This window comes from Balaenoptera borealis (genome assembly GCF_965194805.1).
Source record: "Balaenoptera borealis genome assembly, chromosome: 6".
In the NCBI taxonomy this organism is placed as follows: domain Eukaryota; kingdom Metazoa; phylum Chordata; class Mammalia; order Artiodactyla; family Balaenopteridae; genus Balaenoptera; species Balaenoptera borealis.
In genome coordinates this window covers 51,018,225-51,036,698 of record NC_138863.1, presented here as the reverse complement: position 1 = coordinate 51,036,698, position 18,474 = coordinate 51,018,225, and the positions used below count along the sequence as shown (strand labels likewise).

At 35.2% G+C, this 18,474-nt stretch overlaps 1 protein-coding gene across 4 annotated transcripts in view; it reads left to right on the top strand.

The window, feature by feature from the left end:
- The window catches only part of DNAJC10 (DnaJ heat shock protein family (Hsp40) member C10), a 57,346-nt gene extending 43,631 nt beyond the window's left edge, over positions 1 to 13,715 (top strand). For all 4 annotated transcript variants that reach the window (XM_082397521.1, XM_082397523.1, XM_082397522.1 and 1 more), the window contains 8 exons: positions 1,746 to 1,847; positions 3,073 to 3,228; positions 4,188 to 4,321; positions 4,969 to 5,022; positions 5,300 to 5,447; positions 8,069 to 8,188; positions 9,997 to 10,101; positions 11,240 to 13,715. In XM_082397521.1, the coding sequence (XP_082253647.1) occupies positions 1,746 to 1,847; positions 3,073 to 3,228; positions 4,188 to 4,321; positions 4,969 to 5,022; positions 5,300 to 5,447; positions 8,069 to 8,188; positions 9,997 to 10,101; positions 11,240 to 11,251 (831 nt within the window). In that variant the 3' untranslated portion in view covers positions 11,252 to 13,715. The remainder of the gene's footprint in view (positions 1 to 1,745; positions 1,848 to 3,072; positions 3,229 to 4,187; positions 4,322 to 4,968; positions 5,023 to 5,299; positions 5,448 to 8,068; positions 8,189 to 9,996; positions 10,102 to 11,239) is intronic.
- Positions 13,716 to 18,474: the final 4,759 nt, after the last annotated feature.

Genomic DNA, 18,474 nt, shown 5'->3' with positions numbered 1-18,474 from the left:
GTAGCCAAAGTGTAAAACATCAATGGATTGGATACATGCTCTTTCCTAGTGTCAGGGAGGAAAGGAAATGGGATGAAGAAAGAACTTTCAACAGTCTGCCAGAATGGCAGAAAAGTTAATCATCCTTAAATGTAGCAGAGATATACGTGAGTGTTTGTTAGATTATTCTCTCTTTTCATTATGTTTGAAATTTCATTAAAATAAGTTTAAAAAATGAAATAAATAAGGCCTTTCTTTGGTTTTGAATGCCTTGTATGAGACTTTAAAAAGGTGCTAAGCAAAGATAAAAAATTGTGATAAACTAATTAATTTGAATTCCTGTAGTTTTTCTACTTTTAATCTCAACTTTTAAATATCCTATAGATAATTAAGCAAAGTTTAAAGATTTAAAACTATTGCATCAAATTCACCTGGAATAGAGGTCAGGATTCACTACTCACTAATTGGTTAACTTGACCAAGTCACTTAGCCTCTCAGTACCTCAGTTTCCTCATCTATAAAGTTGACTTAGTAATTTTAGCTTCTGAATAGAATTGATGTGAGGAACAGATGAGAAACTCCATGTGTCAGTGCTAAAAAGGTGCTCAGCACATAATAAGGACTTGTCAAATGTTAGATAAAATTATTGTTTTGTTCATCTAATGGGCTATTTGTGCTCATTTACGAAAGTTTGATAAATGTTTCCATTGTTTTTTCTAAAATTATTTTTGAATCCTAGTCAAAGATTCCAGTTTGCTAATGAGTGCTTTTCAACTTTGAGGATGCAAAGTTCAGCTACAGCAAATCCACAGATAGGGATCTCTTTATAACTTTTTAAAAAATAAGAAGAAAAACTTTAGAGAAGTGCTTTCTGGATTAGTGTTCATACTAATTCTGAGGAGGAAATTATAGTATTTTTTACCGTAAAAGCTGACTTGAGCAAAGAATAAAAAAGTGACCTCATTTTTAGGGCAGGATTCATAATTCTTTAGCCAAAAATATGGTTCTATACACATGAATTATTAATTTATTTCCTTATTCTTGCTTTTTTTTTTTTTTTTTTTTGGCTGTGTTGGGTCTTCATTTCTGTGCGAGGGCTTTCTCTAGTTGCAGCAAGTGGGGGCCACTCTTCATCACTGTGCGCGGGCCTCTCACTATCGTGGCCTCTCTTGTTGCGGAGCACAGGCTCCAGACGTGCAGGCTCAGTAGTTGTGGCTCACGGTCCTAGTTGCTCCGCGGCATGTGGGATCTTCCCAGACCAGGGCTGGAACCCGTGTCCCCTGCCTTAGCAGGCAGATTCTCGATCACTGCACCACCAGGGAAGCCCATATTCTTGCTATTTTTATTTCCTTGATTTTTCTTCTACTTCTAAACAAATTGGAGTGTTTATTATGGTATTTAAGAAGAAAACACTCAAGCTAGAGATTAGTCTGCTCTTTACATCCGCATCCACCTTGGTTCAGGAGAGCAGAAGGAGGACCAAGCTAGTAATTACCCATCCTCACTTCTCAGTGTTTCAGTGCCTGTGGATTTTATGGCTAATGGAGTAACTATAAATAAGGATCAGATACTCAGGAGTACAACAATAAATCTATTTCCTTTGCTAAATCTGGCCAGGCTAAAATTTTTCAGTCACCAGCAGTTTAGCAATAAGTTTTTAAAATCTTGTTGTTGTTACTTAAATAAAGGAGAGCTGGTTATGAATTTGAAACAGTTGGGTAAAGTGTATAAAATCTTTGTTTAATTTGTGTTCTCATTCCTAACAGTATAACATTCAGGCTTATCCAACAACAGTGGTATTCAACCAGTCCAACATTCATGAATATGAAGGACATCACTCTGCTGAACAGATCTTGGAGTTCGTAGAGGTATTTTAAGTTATAGCCTGTGGCTATAAATCCTTCCATGTATGTTTACACTTTGTATGAATATTTGATAATGTTTAATAATAGGATTTGTTCTTTTTATGCCAAAACATTTCCTGACAACATTAATTTGTTAAATTTTCTACTCTTTTAAATATTATAGACTTATTCCCAGAGTTTATAGCAAGTATATGTTTTGTTTGTTACCTAGTATAGTGCTTTGTACTTACGGACACAATTATTTATTAACACATGAAATTGTAACTTTTACATAAAGCCTTGTCACCCCCTTTCCCTGTTTTCTCAGGTAGAATTACCACAGATTCTTTCTTTTCGGTCCCATATAGATGAGATAGCAGTGAGCCCCATTCTTGGATAATTCCAAGAAATATGTGGCTAAGGACAGTCTTACCCCAACCGCCAATGGAGGGCTTCTTCAAGCCCAGGCAGCTTATGCCGAGCCTGCTGTGTTATTAGCCCAGAAGTGCTCTACATCTACAGCATCTCCTTTTTTCTCACTGATAGTCTTAATTGACTAAAATAGTTACAGGGGAACTCCTAAGAAAGAAATGAACAATTCTAGCTTATTATCCGTGCAGTGACCATTCTACTTTCTGTCCTGCTCATCTCTCCCTCCTCCTCCAAAGTAGTAGTTTCTTGTTTTGTGTTGTTTTTGATTGTTTCCCCAGGGAAGCAAACATCTTCATTAGTATTACCCAATCATGATAGACTGAAGCTCTGTTAAAACAGCATTTGGAGCAAGTGATCGGAGGTTGTGCAGTATCTCAAGTCGGAATGTCAGAAAAATAGAATAGTAGGCTTTCCATAAATAATTAAAGGGTCATTTCCAAACCAATTATTGGTTCCAAAAAGAACTGTATGGCCTGTGTAGACATCTGGGCAGCTCTTGGAACTCTTGCCTCATCTACTTCTAACCTTAATTAAAGTTGCCTCTTCTCTCTACCTAAGATGATTTTAGTGATGTATAGAAATAAGAAAATATACCTTGATTTAATAAGTCTGATGGGCAAAATCCAAACTTAAAAAATAAAGGATCATTTCTTACTTTTTACAATAATTCACTATAGATTCTCTTTATATATTCTAATGTATCTTTTGATTATTCAGAAACAGGAACCTTTCTAAATGACATATACCAACAATTTGCCAAGAATATATGAACTACTTCTTTTTATATCTGTTACAATGAACGCTGTATTCTCTTTAGGATCTTATGAATCCTTCAGTGATCTCCTTGACACCCACCACTTTCAATGAACTAGTTAAACAAAGAAAACATGACGAAGTCTGGATGGTTGATTTCTATTCTCCATGGTGTCATCCGTGTCAAGTCTTAATGCCAGAATGGAAAAGAATGGCCCGGGTGTAGTAAAATAGTTGATTGTAAATCTTAACATTTACTAAGAATGTTTATTTAACAATTATTTTGAAACTGAGATGAGTGAACCCACCTCTAGATTATCACTTAATAAAAGTTCTGATCACTTTTTATATACCAGTTAGATTTCAACTCTGCTTCTGTCTGGTATATGCATAGTATAGAATAATTACCCTTTTTTCTATGTCACTTGGTGTATATTTGACCAAATTTCTGCCAGCATCAACACAAAGATCTCCTTTATTTCCTATTAACATTTTTTCTACTTCTTCATTTTTAGAGCTTAAAGATACAGTTTCTTCACAATATTGTGAGACTTTAAAGTAAGAAAAAAATGGCCTTGATCAATGAAACAGATTTTTAAATTTCCTACAGAGCGGTATAAATCATGAAGGATCGGAGACAAATTATTTAAATACCAGAATGGAAAATGAAATTACTATTTTGTATTTACTTCTAAGATAAATAATAAACCTAAGAGTTAAGATTATTTCTGGTATCTTAAATTCATAATAATATAATTTTCTGCTTTTTTCAATAAAATTTTTAAATTTGGGCATGACTCAGTATGCTATCTGTGACCCATGGCTGCATTTGAAAAAGTAACTCTTTGAAATACCATTGCAAAGAACTTCATTAGTTCTTGGTTTCTAACACTTTGAATTTTATAACTACACAATTTTCCCCATGTCATAGATGAACAAAATCAATTATTTAATCTGCAATAATTGTAATAAATTAGTTAACTACAAAATTAGATTTCCAATGCATTACTATAAATGTTCTATTATGTTTTAAGCCCTTACCCATTTTTATTTGGTGAAAATCACTGATAAATAATATAATAATCATTTCACAGTGACTATTTCTCTATTGTAAACATATATAAAATAGTTTGGTAATTTTATTCTAATTACTTTGATCTCTTTTTTTCTCTTTTATAGACATTAACTGGACTGATCAATGTGGGCAGTATAGACTGCCAACAATATCATTCTTTTTGTTCCCAAGAAAATGTTCGGAGATACCCTGAGATAAGATTTTTTCCCCCAAAATCAAATAAAGCTTATCAATATCAGTAAGTGTTCTCTAAAATTTGAAGATGTTTATATAATCATTTATTTATACAGTTAAAATATAAAAGTTATCCTAACTAAATAAAAGTTAAACCACCAGTATTTTTAGGAGCCCACCATGTTTAAGATAGTGTGCTAATGAGAAATTTACAAGATGAAAAGTGAATTGAATAGTCCCACTGATCATGAAGCTGACAATCTAGTAAAGAAAATGAGGAGAGGAAGAACATTTATTAAGCCCCTGTTTGGTTTCAGGTATTCTACCAGAGGGTTTTTGCTCACATTATTTCCACTAGTCTTAAAAAGTGGGTAGGAATTTGACAGACAGTAATAACTGGAATAAAGGTTCAGAAAGTAAAGCCTTGGAGATTTTGAGTTTTGCCATTACCACAGATATATAGGAGATGTCCAGCAGGCAGCTAAACATTCAGGTCTGTCCAGAGTACAAAAAGACATCGAGACTAGAGAAAAATATATTTGGAAAGCCATGTAAGCAGTATTTGCAGCTAGGTATATCTGAGAAAAAAGATGCTAGATTAAGTCAGTCAACTAAACTTATCTTTTAAATTGCTACAGAGAGATTGTTTTCTGAACATGTCCAATAATAGAAAATAACTGTCTACAACTTATGTATTTTTTCTTCTTTCAGTAGTTACAATGGTTGGAATAGGGATGCTTATTCCCTAAGAATCTGGGGTCTAGGGTGAGTAATTAAAAAATATGTATCATTGTATAAATTATATTCAATGCTATTTACCTTCCTCTCATGTCTGTAGCTAAATTTACTGAGTTGTTTAAGGTTCTAGCATTTTAAAGTACTTAGTAAAGAACTATAATTTACCAAGATAAGGTTGTGCTTTATTACATTATTACATTGTCATTGTTTGAAGTCATTTAACTTAGAAAGATTTGCAATATTCTATTTTAGATGCTTGCCTTGGTTTTGTATAATGAAAAATAATTTTCATCCCTTGTCACAGATTTTTACCTCAAGCATCTATAGATCTAACACCTCAGACTTTCAATGAAAAAGTTTTACAAGGGAAAAACCATTGGGTGGTTGATTTCTATGCTCCTTGGTGTGGACCTTGCCAAAACTTTGCTCCAGAGTTTGAGCTCTTGGCTAGGGTAAGTCATGTCTATCTACTTAAATAAGTTGTGGTCACTGGCATGTTTTAATAATTAGATAAGACATAGTAAATATAATTTTATTTCTTAAAAGTTTCCTTGAATTTAAAAAACTCTGTTCCATTTCTGTGATTATAATCTTTGCAGTAGATTTCTTCCTTCTTTATTAAAGCTTTTAGCTAACATCCTTATCTTGGTTGACATTGTCTTCTTAACCAAAATAGCCAGAAACCTCACTTCTTCTGCTTGTTCCTTATTTTCTTCCCATCACCATTACTCTGCTGCCATCCAGGCAGTCACTAGATCCTATCAGTTCTAGCTCCTAAATGCCTTTCAAATCTGTCATCTCCTATCATCTCCTCTGCTAGCCTTTTGTTCAAGCCTTCATCATCTCTCATCTAGACTCAGTCATATGTGCCTCTTAACAAGTCTCATATTGCCAGTCTACCTTCTTCAGTTCTACCCTGATGATCTTTCTGAAATACCGCCTTCTCTGGCTTCCTGTTAACCACCTTACTTGACCTGCATCCTTGACTACAAATCTCTGATGTGACCCTTCTGACCTCTTCAGCTTTATCTCTCTCCCTGACCTCACACCTTACACTCCAGGCACAACAAAGTACTCCAGGTTCTCTGAACAAGTACCCTTATGTACATGCTGTTTCCTCTCTAAAATGCCTTTTCCTTACCTTGGTCATCTGGATTTTTTTTCTCCCTATTGTACAAAACCCAGCTCCAATGGCATTATGTATTCTCTAACCTTCCCACTTAAGCAGTGTCACCTGGATACCATGTACTCCATCAGTGTGCTTATACAATGCATGTTAACTATATATTTAGATATTTTTCTCCTCTATAAAACTATGAGCTTTGTGAGGGCAAGATACATGTCTTATCTATCTGTATATCCCCTGTGTCTTAACTCAGTAAACACTTATAAAATTAAACTGAATACAGTCTGTTTTGGTGTTTCTGTCATAACAGTCCTGTCAGTGGCCTCATCCATCCAGACTGATAGCTTCCTCACCTCTTTACTCAAGGAACTTTGCCTTTGGCTCTGAAGTATTCATTAGAATGAGAAAGTCAGTACCAGTTCCACAAATCTAAAACAAAAGCTGAACATCCCAAGCCGGGGGAATTTTTTAGCAAAAGGATTCAAAGCCCTATGGAGCCATAAAACATTGTTTTAGTTATTGACTGGTCTTTGAAATAAGAGGTTATTCATTTTTTTCTACTTATATCTTCTTTTCCTCTTATGCTTCCTTTTTCTCCAATAAGTCTAATACATGCTTCTGCATGCAGCTTTGCTGGTGCCCTAGCACAAGTTAGTCCACCTGTTGAGTAACCCAGCCTTGGGGACAAAATTAGAGGTAGCAAAGATATTTTAATTGTCCTGAAGTGAGAGGTGATAACCTGAACCAGGATTATGGCTGTGGTGATAGAAAGAATGGAACACGTGTAAGAGAGATACAAGAATGACTAGGATTTGGTATTTGTTTGTGATAAGTGTAGTAGAAAAAGGAGTCTAGGATGGCCCTAGTTTCTGGCCTGAACTGAGTGAATAGTTGGACAGAAGGAGTAGTGGGCTAAGGCGAAAGGATTCATTTTAGAAATGGTATGTTTAAGGTGCTTATTTAAGTGAAACAGGCCAGTACCTAGTTGACTGAAATCAAGGGGAATAATAGAGTTCAGCAGCAGATAGGTCTATAAAATCTCCCTGGGAGATTTTTCACAGTGAAAAAAATTGTTGATGAGAGATGGAACTGTGATTGGACATTTTAATTTGAGGGGCGGGTGTAGGAGGAGGTCCCCATGCTAGAAATGAGGAAGAATAGCCAGAGGAGTAGAGTAGCCAAAAGAATAGTGATAAGCCAAGAAAGAAAAGAGGAAAGAAAGGTGTGGTCCGTAGTGACAGATACCCATTAAGAAGACTGGAAATTGTCCATTCAGTTTGGCCAAATAGAAGTCATGGGTGAACTTCTCGTGGTTTCAGTGGAGGGAGCAGTAAGAACAGAAGTTAGCTAAAATGTGTTGATAATAAGTAGATGATGAGGAAGTGGTCAAAGAATAAACTGCTCAAAAAGAGAAAGAAAGAAGCAGGGTGGTAGCTAGAGGAACCAGCGCAGTTAAGGAAGGAATTCTTTTTTGGTCATATGTGTATCTACTGAAGAGTGAGAAAGAGCTCTGAGAGAGAGGGACCAGAGAATGTAGACATAGTCAGCCTTCCACAAGAGGAAGGGTGCTGCCTCAGCAGATGAGACCAGAGATCTGAGGAAGGTGGAGGACAGAATCTGAGACATTTGTGGTGTGACAGACACACTGTGGGTAACAGGAGGAAGGCGAAGAAGTAGTTCAGGATAAAGCTTCTCAATTTTCTTGATAAGGCAAAGGAGAGTTTATTTGCTATTGGCAGGGCTGTGCTAGGTAAATAAGAGTTCAGAGCTAGTAAGAATTTGGAAGCAATCTTGTTTGAATGGAAATGATTAAAACTACTTTTTTTTTTTTAAAGTAACAAATCCTTAGATTTATATATATTTAAAATTTTTAGTATCATATTGCTTTGTGGTTGCCAGAATAGTATATGCCAAAGAGAATAGCAAAGCATATTTTTCTCTTTTCAGATGATTAAAGGAAAAGTGAAAGCTGGAAAAGTAGACTGTCAAGCTTATGCTCAAACCTGCCAGAAAGCTGGTATCAGAGCCTATCCAACTGTTAAATTTTATCCTTATGAAAGGGCAAAGGTATGTACATGCCTTCTTCTGTGTGCCTTTCCTTTAGCAGGTAACGCTTTTTTCTAGTTTCTTTCCCTTTGTCATTTTTAATTTCACTGCATGTCACTGAAACACGCTTCTTTTCACATACACACCAAGGGATTTTAAAAGATTTTTCTGCCTCACAGTTGATAAGATCTCCATTGCCTTAAAATTTTTATACTCCTGAATAGGGAACTACTAAATAGACACACCAAAATACTAATAGTAGTTTTCTGTGGGTGGTAGAATTCAAGGTAATTATTTTCTGTGAAGTTTTGTATTTCCTACTTTTATAGAATTAACATATATTATCTTTATAATTAGTTTTTCTAGGAAAGAAAGAGAAAATTAAGAGAATACTGTCAATACTTTTGAAATAGCCTTAGTACCTGAGCATTTATCTTGAGGAATACTTATTAATGGCTTAGACTATAAAATAAAAGTTAGGGTTCCATGGTTCATTCATAATTTGTTTTTTGGGCCACTGACAATATGCTTTTTTTTTTTTTTTAAACAAGAAAACTTGGCATTTATTACCAGTGGGTCTCTATGGTCATTGATACAAAAGCATATATCTTTCAGCCAGTATAATTGCTAACTGAAAGGACTCATGACCTTTGCTGTCTTCCCAAGTAAAAGAATAAGACATTTTTGACAGTAGAACTGTGATAAAAATAAATATCTGCCATGCATTCATGTTTTCTCGTAAAACATTGAAATAATTTCAGATGTTTTAATATATACTTTTTAAGAATATCAGTTTAAGATCTTGTGTTATTTACTTTTGATTATAATACATTTTGAAATAGAGCTAAAGAAATTAGATGATGAATTTCAGAAATGTAGATTTGTCAGACATCTAGATTTTTCAGTGAAGGATTTTGATTTATGAGGAAGCTATCTCTGTCTTAAGAACAGTCTGGGCTAAGCAGAACTCAGTGATAGTAAGGGAGCTTTATACCAGAGCCTGAATCTTAATTCCTTTGGAATCACTAGCTTCCCAATTCTCAGAACACCTGAGAATTAGGTGACATAAATAGGCGTCTTATTCAGGTAGAATGATGTTAGGGAAGTATCAGTATAATGAGCAGTCACAGAATTAACCAGGCCATACAGGGAGCTGTTTGAAAACATGATGTTACCATGTGTCCAGAGGATAAGATGAGGACCCAAAATATCCCTGTCCAAATGGAAAGGCAGGGGTAGAATCCAGAAGTCCAGCAGACAAGGCCAAAGCAGAATGGTGATTGAAGTGAGAAATTCAAACCAGGTGAGCAGCTATACACAGAAACAAAATCCTAGCATACAGTTTGGAGTTCCCACCAGGAAGAAGGAAACACGTGGCTCCAGATCCAAAGTAAGCGAGCCTGGATGTATTGACCTGTCCTCTCCCCTGCTTTTTAGCCACCTTCCTGCTGTGGGCAGATGAGAACCAGGAAATATACATTGCTTTGCACTGTTGTAGTTGGTCAAGGATTTTGTCTATGCCAATGACTTTAGATTAGAATGCTTTGAGTCCTCTGGGGACATCTTAAACAATTTAGATGTTTTGAGGCATTTGGAGTTAGCAATGCATTTTAATCAAGGTATTAATTTACATGTTTCCATAAAAGTATTGTTAGTATTTATTTCAGGTAAATTATTGGTTAACTGCTTTTGCAGCAGCATTTCCTTGAAGAAATTGAAGTTTTAAACACTTGGAACTTTAAGGAATATTTAATCAAGTTTCTTAGATGGAAATGTCATGTTTTGATTAGATACTTAAAAGGTTATAAGAAGAATGTTTTCAATTTTAGAGAAATACTTGGGGAGAGCAAATAGATTCCAGAGATGCAAAAGAGATTACTACCTTAATATATGAAAAATTGGAAAACCTCCAAAATCATGGAAAGAGAAATAAGGTAAGGACTAAATCTAGAGCTGACTTTGGCAAACAGTATTTAAATTTATTCTTACTATATAGTATATGTATCAATAAACAGTAAAATGAAGCTTTAAAAATTAATAAGGTAGTTAGAAATTCCTTCTTTGGAAAATATGACAAATTTAGCCTCTGGACACTTAAATGCTTAGAAATTGGGACAAGTAAAACCATTTAACAGAAAAATAGTGACTATGGTCATAAGTTATTAAAATTTGCTCAAATGTAAACACATTGATTTGAGCCTCATAACACTTTGGAGAGCAAGTTTTCTTTTGTTCTTGGTATAGTCAGGATGTATTAAAACCTGTATTCATCTTGCCCCGCACCCTTGAATTATTAATCTATCAAGAAGCATTGCAGCCTCTTTCCTGCTATTCTTCAGAGAGCTATTCATGTTTTCCTTTTTTAAATCAGTATCATTCTAGGACATATTTAGAAACAGGCCAAAGAGTTTACAAATGCTAGAGTGCTTTCTGAATGGAATTTAATACAGTCACACATGAGGTTTCTTCGATTCTTTCCCTATAAGGTGAAAAGATGAAAGAACAGCACAGCCTCTGAAGAGGGCTAGAGATGTCTGGCTTTATAGATCCATATTAGAACTACAGACCCTGGTATAGGAAGCTTTACAACCTACCTCAAGAATTATGTTTTATCCAGATCTAAAAGATAGAAAAGAGTTAGTTATGAAACTTTATTTTTTTGTTTCAGTGAACAGAAATGTTTTTCTGATATTTTGGCTATGTTCGTTTTCTCAAGATGCTTTATTTTTAAAATTGTGACTTATCTCAAGTGAAACATTTGAAATCGAAAACATTAGTCATAAAGTAGAATATGCTAACTGAAATTAAGTTATAGAGCACATCAAAGTATGACTTTGAAAGTGTGGTAAGTTATAATTGGTATTATCTGCCATGGGCAGGTGAGAATTGTGAGATACCCTTTTTCCATTGTTATAACAGGCGAGGTATACTTCATCTGATCTATTAAATAAGAATATTGAGTAATTATTTTTGAAAAGGTAAAACTTAGGTCAGTTTATTATTTTTAACTTCTTTTTAACATTAGATGTTGAAAGAGAAAGGAATTCAATCACTTTTACATTATTATTGTAGGATGAACTTTAATGATGTTGAAAATGAAGAAAAAAATTGAAAAGAAATTGACAGATGACGTCAGAAGCCACCTTTTCAGAATGTTACTATGTTCTGGATGGGAATAAATGAACATTACCTTGGACTTGTAATTGCACTGCTTGAATTCTGTACAACATTAATATAAATGAAGGGTCTGCAGACTTTTTCTGTAAAGGGCCAGATTGTAAATACTTTAGGCTTTGTAGACCATAGATGGTTCTTTGTCACATATTCTGTTTTTATTTTGTTTACAACTCTTTAAAACATGTAAAAACCATTCTTAGTCTCAAGGCTATACACAAATAGGCCACAAGCCACATTCAGCCCGTGGGTCACAGATTGCTGACCCACAGAAAGATGTTTAGGCTGGCTGGCTCAAACATGAGCCTGCCCTATGATCTACGTACATGCTAAGTTATACAAAGTGTACTTTATCAATTCAAGTTTTGTGGCTGGCCTGAAAAGAGAACTTGGTTTTCAGTCACCTGTTCTCCTAAAAAAATCTCTGAAATTATCTGACCATGTATTTCATTTAAAAAACATACTCAAAATGTGGGAAAGTAAACAGATACCCTATTTTCATGCTGTATTATAGTGAAGAGATTCATTTTCTTTCCTTTTCTAAAGGTTGAAGAATTGGTTTTAATTTTTCACATATGAGAAAAAATTTTTATAACAAAGTAAACAAATCCTATTGATTTCTATAGTATCCATATATACCTGAGGGGGAAAAAATATTTATAGCAATTAACTGGGCATTGTAGAGTATCCCAAATATTTCTATATTTTAAAGATATGTGTTCATTTATTTTCTGAATTGCTTTCATAATGTTTTCCCTGTGATGGTTATTGATTTTTGAAGCATCTTTCTAATATTTGTTTTTGACTTCTGGACTTTGTTTTGATGCATATCCTTTATTTACATTTGCCTTTTTTCCTTCATGGTTTTGGTTTTTCACTTTTGTCCAATCTTTTATTATTCAAGAAGGAAAAATTAACTTTGTAGATTTGTTTCCCTAAAGCTCATAATGATGCTGTGTTTATTCCAATTATTTACTGTTGGAGGCTGCCATTTTCAGATAAATATTGGCCTAACAACTGAAGTTAATTTTGTAAGAAAATCAAGTATAAAAATTTAAGGATGGGGTCTTTTAGTTTCTTAATTGTTCAGGCTCAAAGAATCCAAATTTTTTTTCCTTGCACGTTAACAAAACATTGTAACATGTAGTTATTTAGTTATAATTCAGAGTGTATGGAATGGTAAAAATCCCAATTGATCAAAAGAGGTCAACAGATTTTTTTCAAAACTTAAGTTTTCCCAAAAACCTATTTGAATCATGCTTTATTATGTTGGGAGAATTTTGTTTTTTTGTTTGTTTTGTTTTTACCCCATTCCCCAAAATTTCCTCATAAAGGTTAATTTATAACTGCAATTTATCCAAAAAGTACTCTATTTTTTTTTCATTTTCAAGTCTAACCCTATTCTTCATATTCTCTCCCATATTGTTTCTTGTGTATCTTTTAACTTCTTATCTTGAATTCCACTTTACACATGTGGGCACACACAGAAGAGTCACCACTTCTAACCTTAATTTTATACCACCTTTTTTACTTATGATCAGTAATGGCAAGTGCCTTTCATTTATTAAATTTTCAAAGCCTAGAAGATTTTCAAAATTGGCTTGTTTCTACAAGAATTCCAAAATGGAATGCCTGAAGAAGTTTTGGTAAATATTTACTGAACTTGTACCAGTTATGAGAGTACCGCTATGCTGGACACAGAGAAGTGTGCAAAAGTAAACTAAACCCAAGGCTTAGTCCCTGTCTCCCTAGTGTCTGTAAATTCACAATTCTGACATGGGACCCATAAACAAGCTTATAGATACCTGCACTATTGCCTATAAATAGAATGCCAAACTTACTGGTTGAGAAATATCTTAGGCAGTAAATGAAATAGTAATTATGTATCCTGTAACTGGGCCAAGGTATGTGCCTGTAGAATCAGCTCAAAAGCCAGGGTGACCTGGGAGACATGTTAAGTAACATGTAGCATAAAAGTAACATGCATCAGAATTTTTCGCAATCATGTCAGTATCATTGGGTATTTAAAAACTGCTGACAGGATTAAAGGTTCTAACGGCCACATTAGTGCAGTAGAGCACCTCTAGAGTACCAGGTAAAACACGGCATTTTTCTCAGCAACACCATTTTTGTGTGCAGCTAGCCTTGGGTAACACAGCACCATTTCTCACAGACCAGAGTGCATTCTATCAGGCAGCTAGACTTGAAAATTAGAGGTTTAATGTGGTTATGTGAAACGGTTGGGAATGTGTGTTTGGGGCATTAATGATGCTTGCCTGTTCTAGTTTCCCAAATTTTATTTAATGTCTTTCATATCTTTTTCATTTTAAGGATATGGTTAAGATTTTAAAATAAAATAACTACTTCAAAATAACTATTTTAATATTTTAAAGGTTTTCTTTAAATTTGTCCTTGTTTTCTAATAGTATTCAAAGCAGGAATTTTCTTTGACGTGTACAGTTATTAGAAAAGCATTACTATGTTGTTTCCTATGGGACACATTTTACAAAGATACTTATATAAGAAAGTTTTTAATGAAGAGGTAGTGTTTTTAATCCATTTAAACAATTTTTGTGTAATAGTCTAATTTCTTAGGTCTACAACAAACTCAAATGTCTCATATTCAGTCCATCATGACTATTTAAGAAATAGTACAAAGTTTAAATTAACAAAATGCATTTAAAATTTTCTGTAATGATACTTGCAGGATAAAATTGATTCTGAAGATGAGAAGGAAATAACCTTTCTGGTAGTATACCACTTTATATAAACCAACACTTTAAATGTACCCAACGGGAATTCCCTGGTGGTCCTGTGGTTAGGACTAGGCGCTTTCACTACCATGGCCCAGGGTCAATCCCTGGTCGGGGAACTAAGACCCCACAAGCCATGCTGCGCAGCCAAAAATAAAATAAATGTACCCAAATTCTGCTGGTGAATAATCTTGTTTTTAGTAAGAGTAATAAGAAAATTTAGGTCAACCACCAAGCAAAGTATAAATGTATTACTGATCATATATAAAGATGTTAGTGATTTACTGGCTTGAGTCTTTTTTTTTTTTTTTTTTTTAACACTAGATTTGCGTTTAGGTTCTTGTACAAATGACCCACAGGTTTGAACTGTGCAGTTTCACTTACATGAAGATTTTTTTTCAATGAATAGGTTCTACAGTACTACCTGATCCATGGTTGGTTGAATCCACGGATGCAGAATTATTATTACATAGGGCCTATTATTACATAGGGCCAACTCTAAAGTTACACATGAGTTTTTGACTGTGCTGGGGGTTGGCAACCCTAACCCACACATTGTTCAAGGGTCAACTGTACTGTCACCCAATCCCCTTGTTAGCGGCTGGATATATTTTATGAGCGGAAACTAACCAGAATAACAGATAGAGGCTGATGCCAAACTGTCCCATATCAATATTAAATCCAGGAATGTGGTATCTTGACCACTTGATTGCATTATCTTGTCACTTGAGTGAATTATTTAGTAGCCTGATGTCCTGAAAATTAGTAATCATATGCGAAAAGGTCTGTGCTGCTCTAAATTAGGGTTTGCTTAAGATTCAAAAGTGGGTAAGTAAAATAGATCAGTAGAAAAAAGTCCAACAGAAGGGTCCCAGCATGTGGAGAAACTTGGTCCATCAAGGGCTCCTGAGACAAACCATACACTTAACAGTACCTGAGATTGGTCCTCATGACCAGACACAGTAGGAAAGAGGAAAACCCAGAAATGTGTTATTCATCAGTCTGCCCTCTGGTCTAACAAGTGATAGACAATTCTTCATTGAACTACTGCTATTCCAAACATCTTGAGTAGGTAAAATATTTTTTTTTAAATAATCAATAGGTTCCAGTACAAGATGACTCCCAAACTCACCTCCTCCCATGGACAAATTGAATATACAGCTGCATACAGAACAATTCCCTCTGAAAGAAATCTAGAATCTAGCTGAGCAACTCTTACACATCAGGTGAATGAGAAAAAACCCACACTGGAATGGGTAGGAGAGGCTGAGACACTATTTCACCATAAACCCCACCTGGCACAATGACACGACCAAGAGGGAACTCAGGACTACCAGTTCCTCCCTGAGGATCAAAAGGTTCAGACCCCACAGCTGGTGCTCCAACTTTAAGACTTGGACCCAAGAGATGGGCCCCCAAAGCATGTAGCTTTGAAAGCCAGCAGGGCTTGCCTCCCTGAGACCCACAAGGCTAGTGCAACCTGAGAAGCAGTTCCTTACAGGATTGTATGGATTCACCGTGGCTAATCCCCCAAGGCCTAGCACAGAGGGAACATACTGAAACTGCCCAGTCTTTACATGGAACAGGCCTATTTGCTTATCTTAAATGCTTTAGCCTGAACGGCAGTCTTCTACTTTAACACACTCCTAGGGAGTCACTGCATTACTACTCTACAGAGACCATGGAGGCTGGCAGGCACCATCTTTGTGTGCTCCCTCTGCCTCACACCAGATCGCCAGCACCTCCAGAGAAGGAGTTTGTGCAAACATCTGGCACCCCAGCTATTATGGCTACCACCCAGGGGACATCCCTTGAACACCTGGTTCTGGTGGCCAGCAGTGCTTGTGGATCCCATAGGACTGTAGCAAACTAGCAGTTCCCCACAAGCCTCAGTGCAAAGAGAGCAGACAGAAATGCCATCTCCCAGTCTTCCTCAAGAGGTGTATTTGCATACTTTAAAAGCTGCTGCCTGAGAATACAGTTTCCAATCAGCCTGCATCTAAGTGTGGGACTGAGATCCATACCCTTTGGGACACTGACAGGTCTTGGTACACTCTCCACTACTGAGAGCCACTAAGAACAAAGAAGTCTGCTTGGAAGATCACAAAGATGTGAGAGCCAAGAGCTAGGGCATGGTTAAATGATAAGGTTCATCTACACAAGACCACTCCTTCAAAACTGGGAGAGGTGGTTTTACCTAATGCATAGAAACCAACACAGAGTCAAGGAAAATGAAGAAACAGAGGACTATGTTCCAAACAAAGAACTAGATAAAACCTCAGAAAAAGACCTTAATGAAATGGAGGTAGTGATTTATCTAATAAAGTTTCAAAATATAGTCATAAAGATGTTCACTGAGGTCAGGAGAATGATGCATGAACAAAGTGAGAATTTCAATGCAGAAAATATAAGAAAGAATGTAGCAAGTAAAAATTACAGAGCTGAAGAATACAATAACTGAACTGAAAAATTCAGTAGAGGGGCCAACACTACACTAAATGAAGTAGAAAAAGTATCAGTGAAGTCAAAGACAAAACAGTGGAATTCATCCAATCAGAGCAGCGTAAAGTGAAAGAATGAAAAAGAGTAAAGATAGCTTGTAGGACACCATCAAGCAACCCAGTATTTGCATTACAGGGGTCCCAGAAAGGGCAGAAAAATTTGAAGAAAAAATGGCTATAAGCTTCCCAAACCTGGGAAAAGACACAGACACCCAGATCCAGGAAGCTCAGAGTTCTAAATGTGATGATCTAAAGAGACCCACACTAAGACAAGTTATAACTAAATTGCAAAAGACAGAATACTAAAAGCAGTAAGAAAAAAAAAAAAAAAAAACTTGTTTCATACAAGGGAACCCCCATAAGATTATAAGCAGATTTTTTAGCAGAAACTTTGCAGACCAGGAGGGAGTAGCATGGTGTATTCAACATGCTGAAAGAAACAAAAAACTGCCAACTAAGAATAGTCTACCTGGCAAAGTTGTCCTTCAGAATTGAAGAAGAGTTTTCCAGAAAAGCAAAAGCTGAAAGACTTCATCACCACTAGACATGGCTTACAACAAATGTTAAAGGGGATTCTTTAAGCTGAACTGAAATGACACTAGTTAGTAACAGGAAAACATATGAAAATATAAATCTCACTGGTAGAGGTAAATATATAATTAGATTCAGAATACTCTAATGCTGGTGAGTTAATCACTTACAAATCTAGTTACAAAGGTTAAAAGACAAGTAACAAAAATAATGAATTACAATAATTTCTTAATGGGTACACGAGAAAAAATTATGTAAATTGTAACATCAAATACATAAGGGGGGAAGTAAAAGGGTAGAGTTTTTGTAGGTTACTGAAGTTAAATTGTTATAGCATAAAACAGACTGTTATATATAAAAGATTATCTATGTAAGTCTCATAGTAACCACAAAGCAAAAACCTACAGTAGAGTCACAAGAGATAAAGAGAAGAGAATCAAGCATATCATTACAGATCATCATCAATTCACAGATGAAGGCAACAGAGAAGAAGAACAAAGGAACTACAAAATAGCCAGAAAAAAATTAAGAGATGGTATTAGTAAGGCCTCACCAACCTATAATTAATCTAAATGTAAATGAATTTAATCTCCAATCAAAACACATAGAATGGCTGGATGGATTAAAAAAAAAAAAAACCAACTATATGCTACTGACAAGAGACTCACTTCAGCTTTAAGGACACAGATAGTCTCAAAGTGAAGGGATAGGAAAAGATTTCATGCAGATGGAAACCAAAAGAAAGCTGGGATAGCCATACTCATACCAGAGAAAATAGACTTTAGCACAAAGCAAGTAATAGTGACAAAGAAGGTCATTATATAATAATGGTGTCAGTCCAACAAGAAAATGTAACATTTGTAAATATTTATGCACCCAACATAGGAGTACCTAAATATATAGAGTAATTATTAACAGATTTAAAGGGAAAAATTGACAGCAATACAATAATAGTAAAGGACTTCAATATCCCACTTTTTATCAATGGATAGATCTTCCAGACAGAAAATCAATAAGGAATCATTGGACTTTTAAACAACACGTTTGGCCAGATGGACTTAACAGACATTTACAGAACATTTCATCCAAAAGCAGAAAAATACACATTCTTTTCAAATGTACATGGAATGTTATTCAGGATAGATCATATGTTAGGCCACAAAACAAGTCTTAATTTAAGAAGTTTGAAATCATATCAAGCATATCCTCTGACCACAATGGTGTGAAACTAGAGCACAGTTATAAAAGGAAGACTGGAAAATTTTCAGATATGCAGAGATTAAACAATATGCTCCTGAACAGCAAATGGGTCAAAGAAGAAATCAAAAGGGAAATCAAAAAATAACTT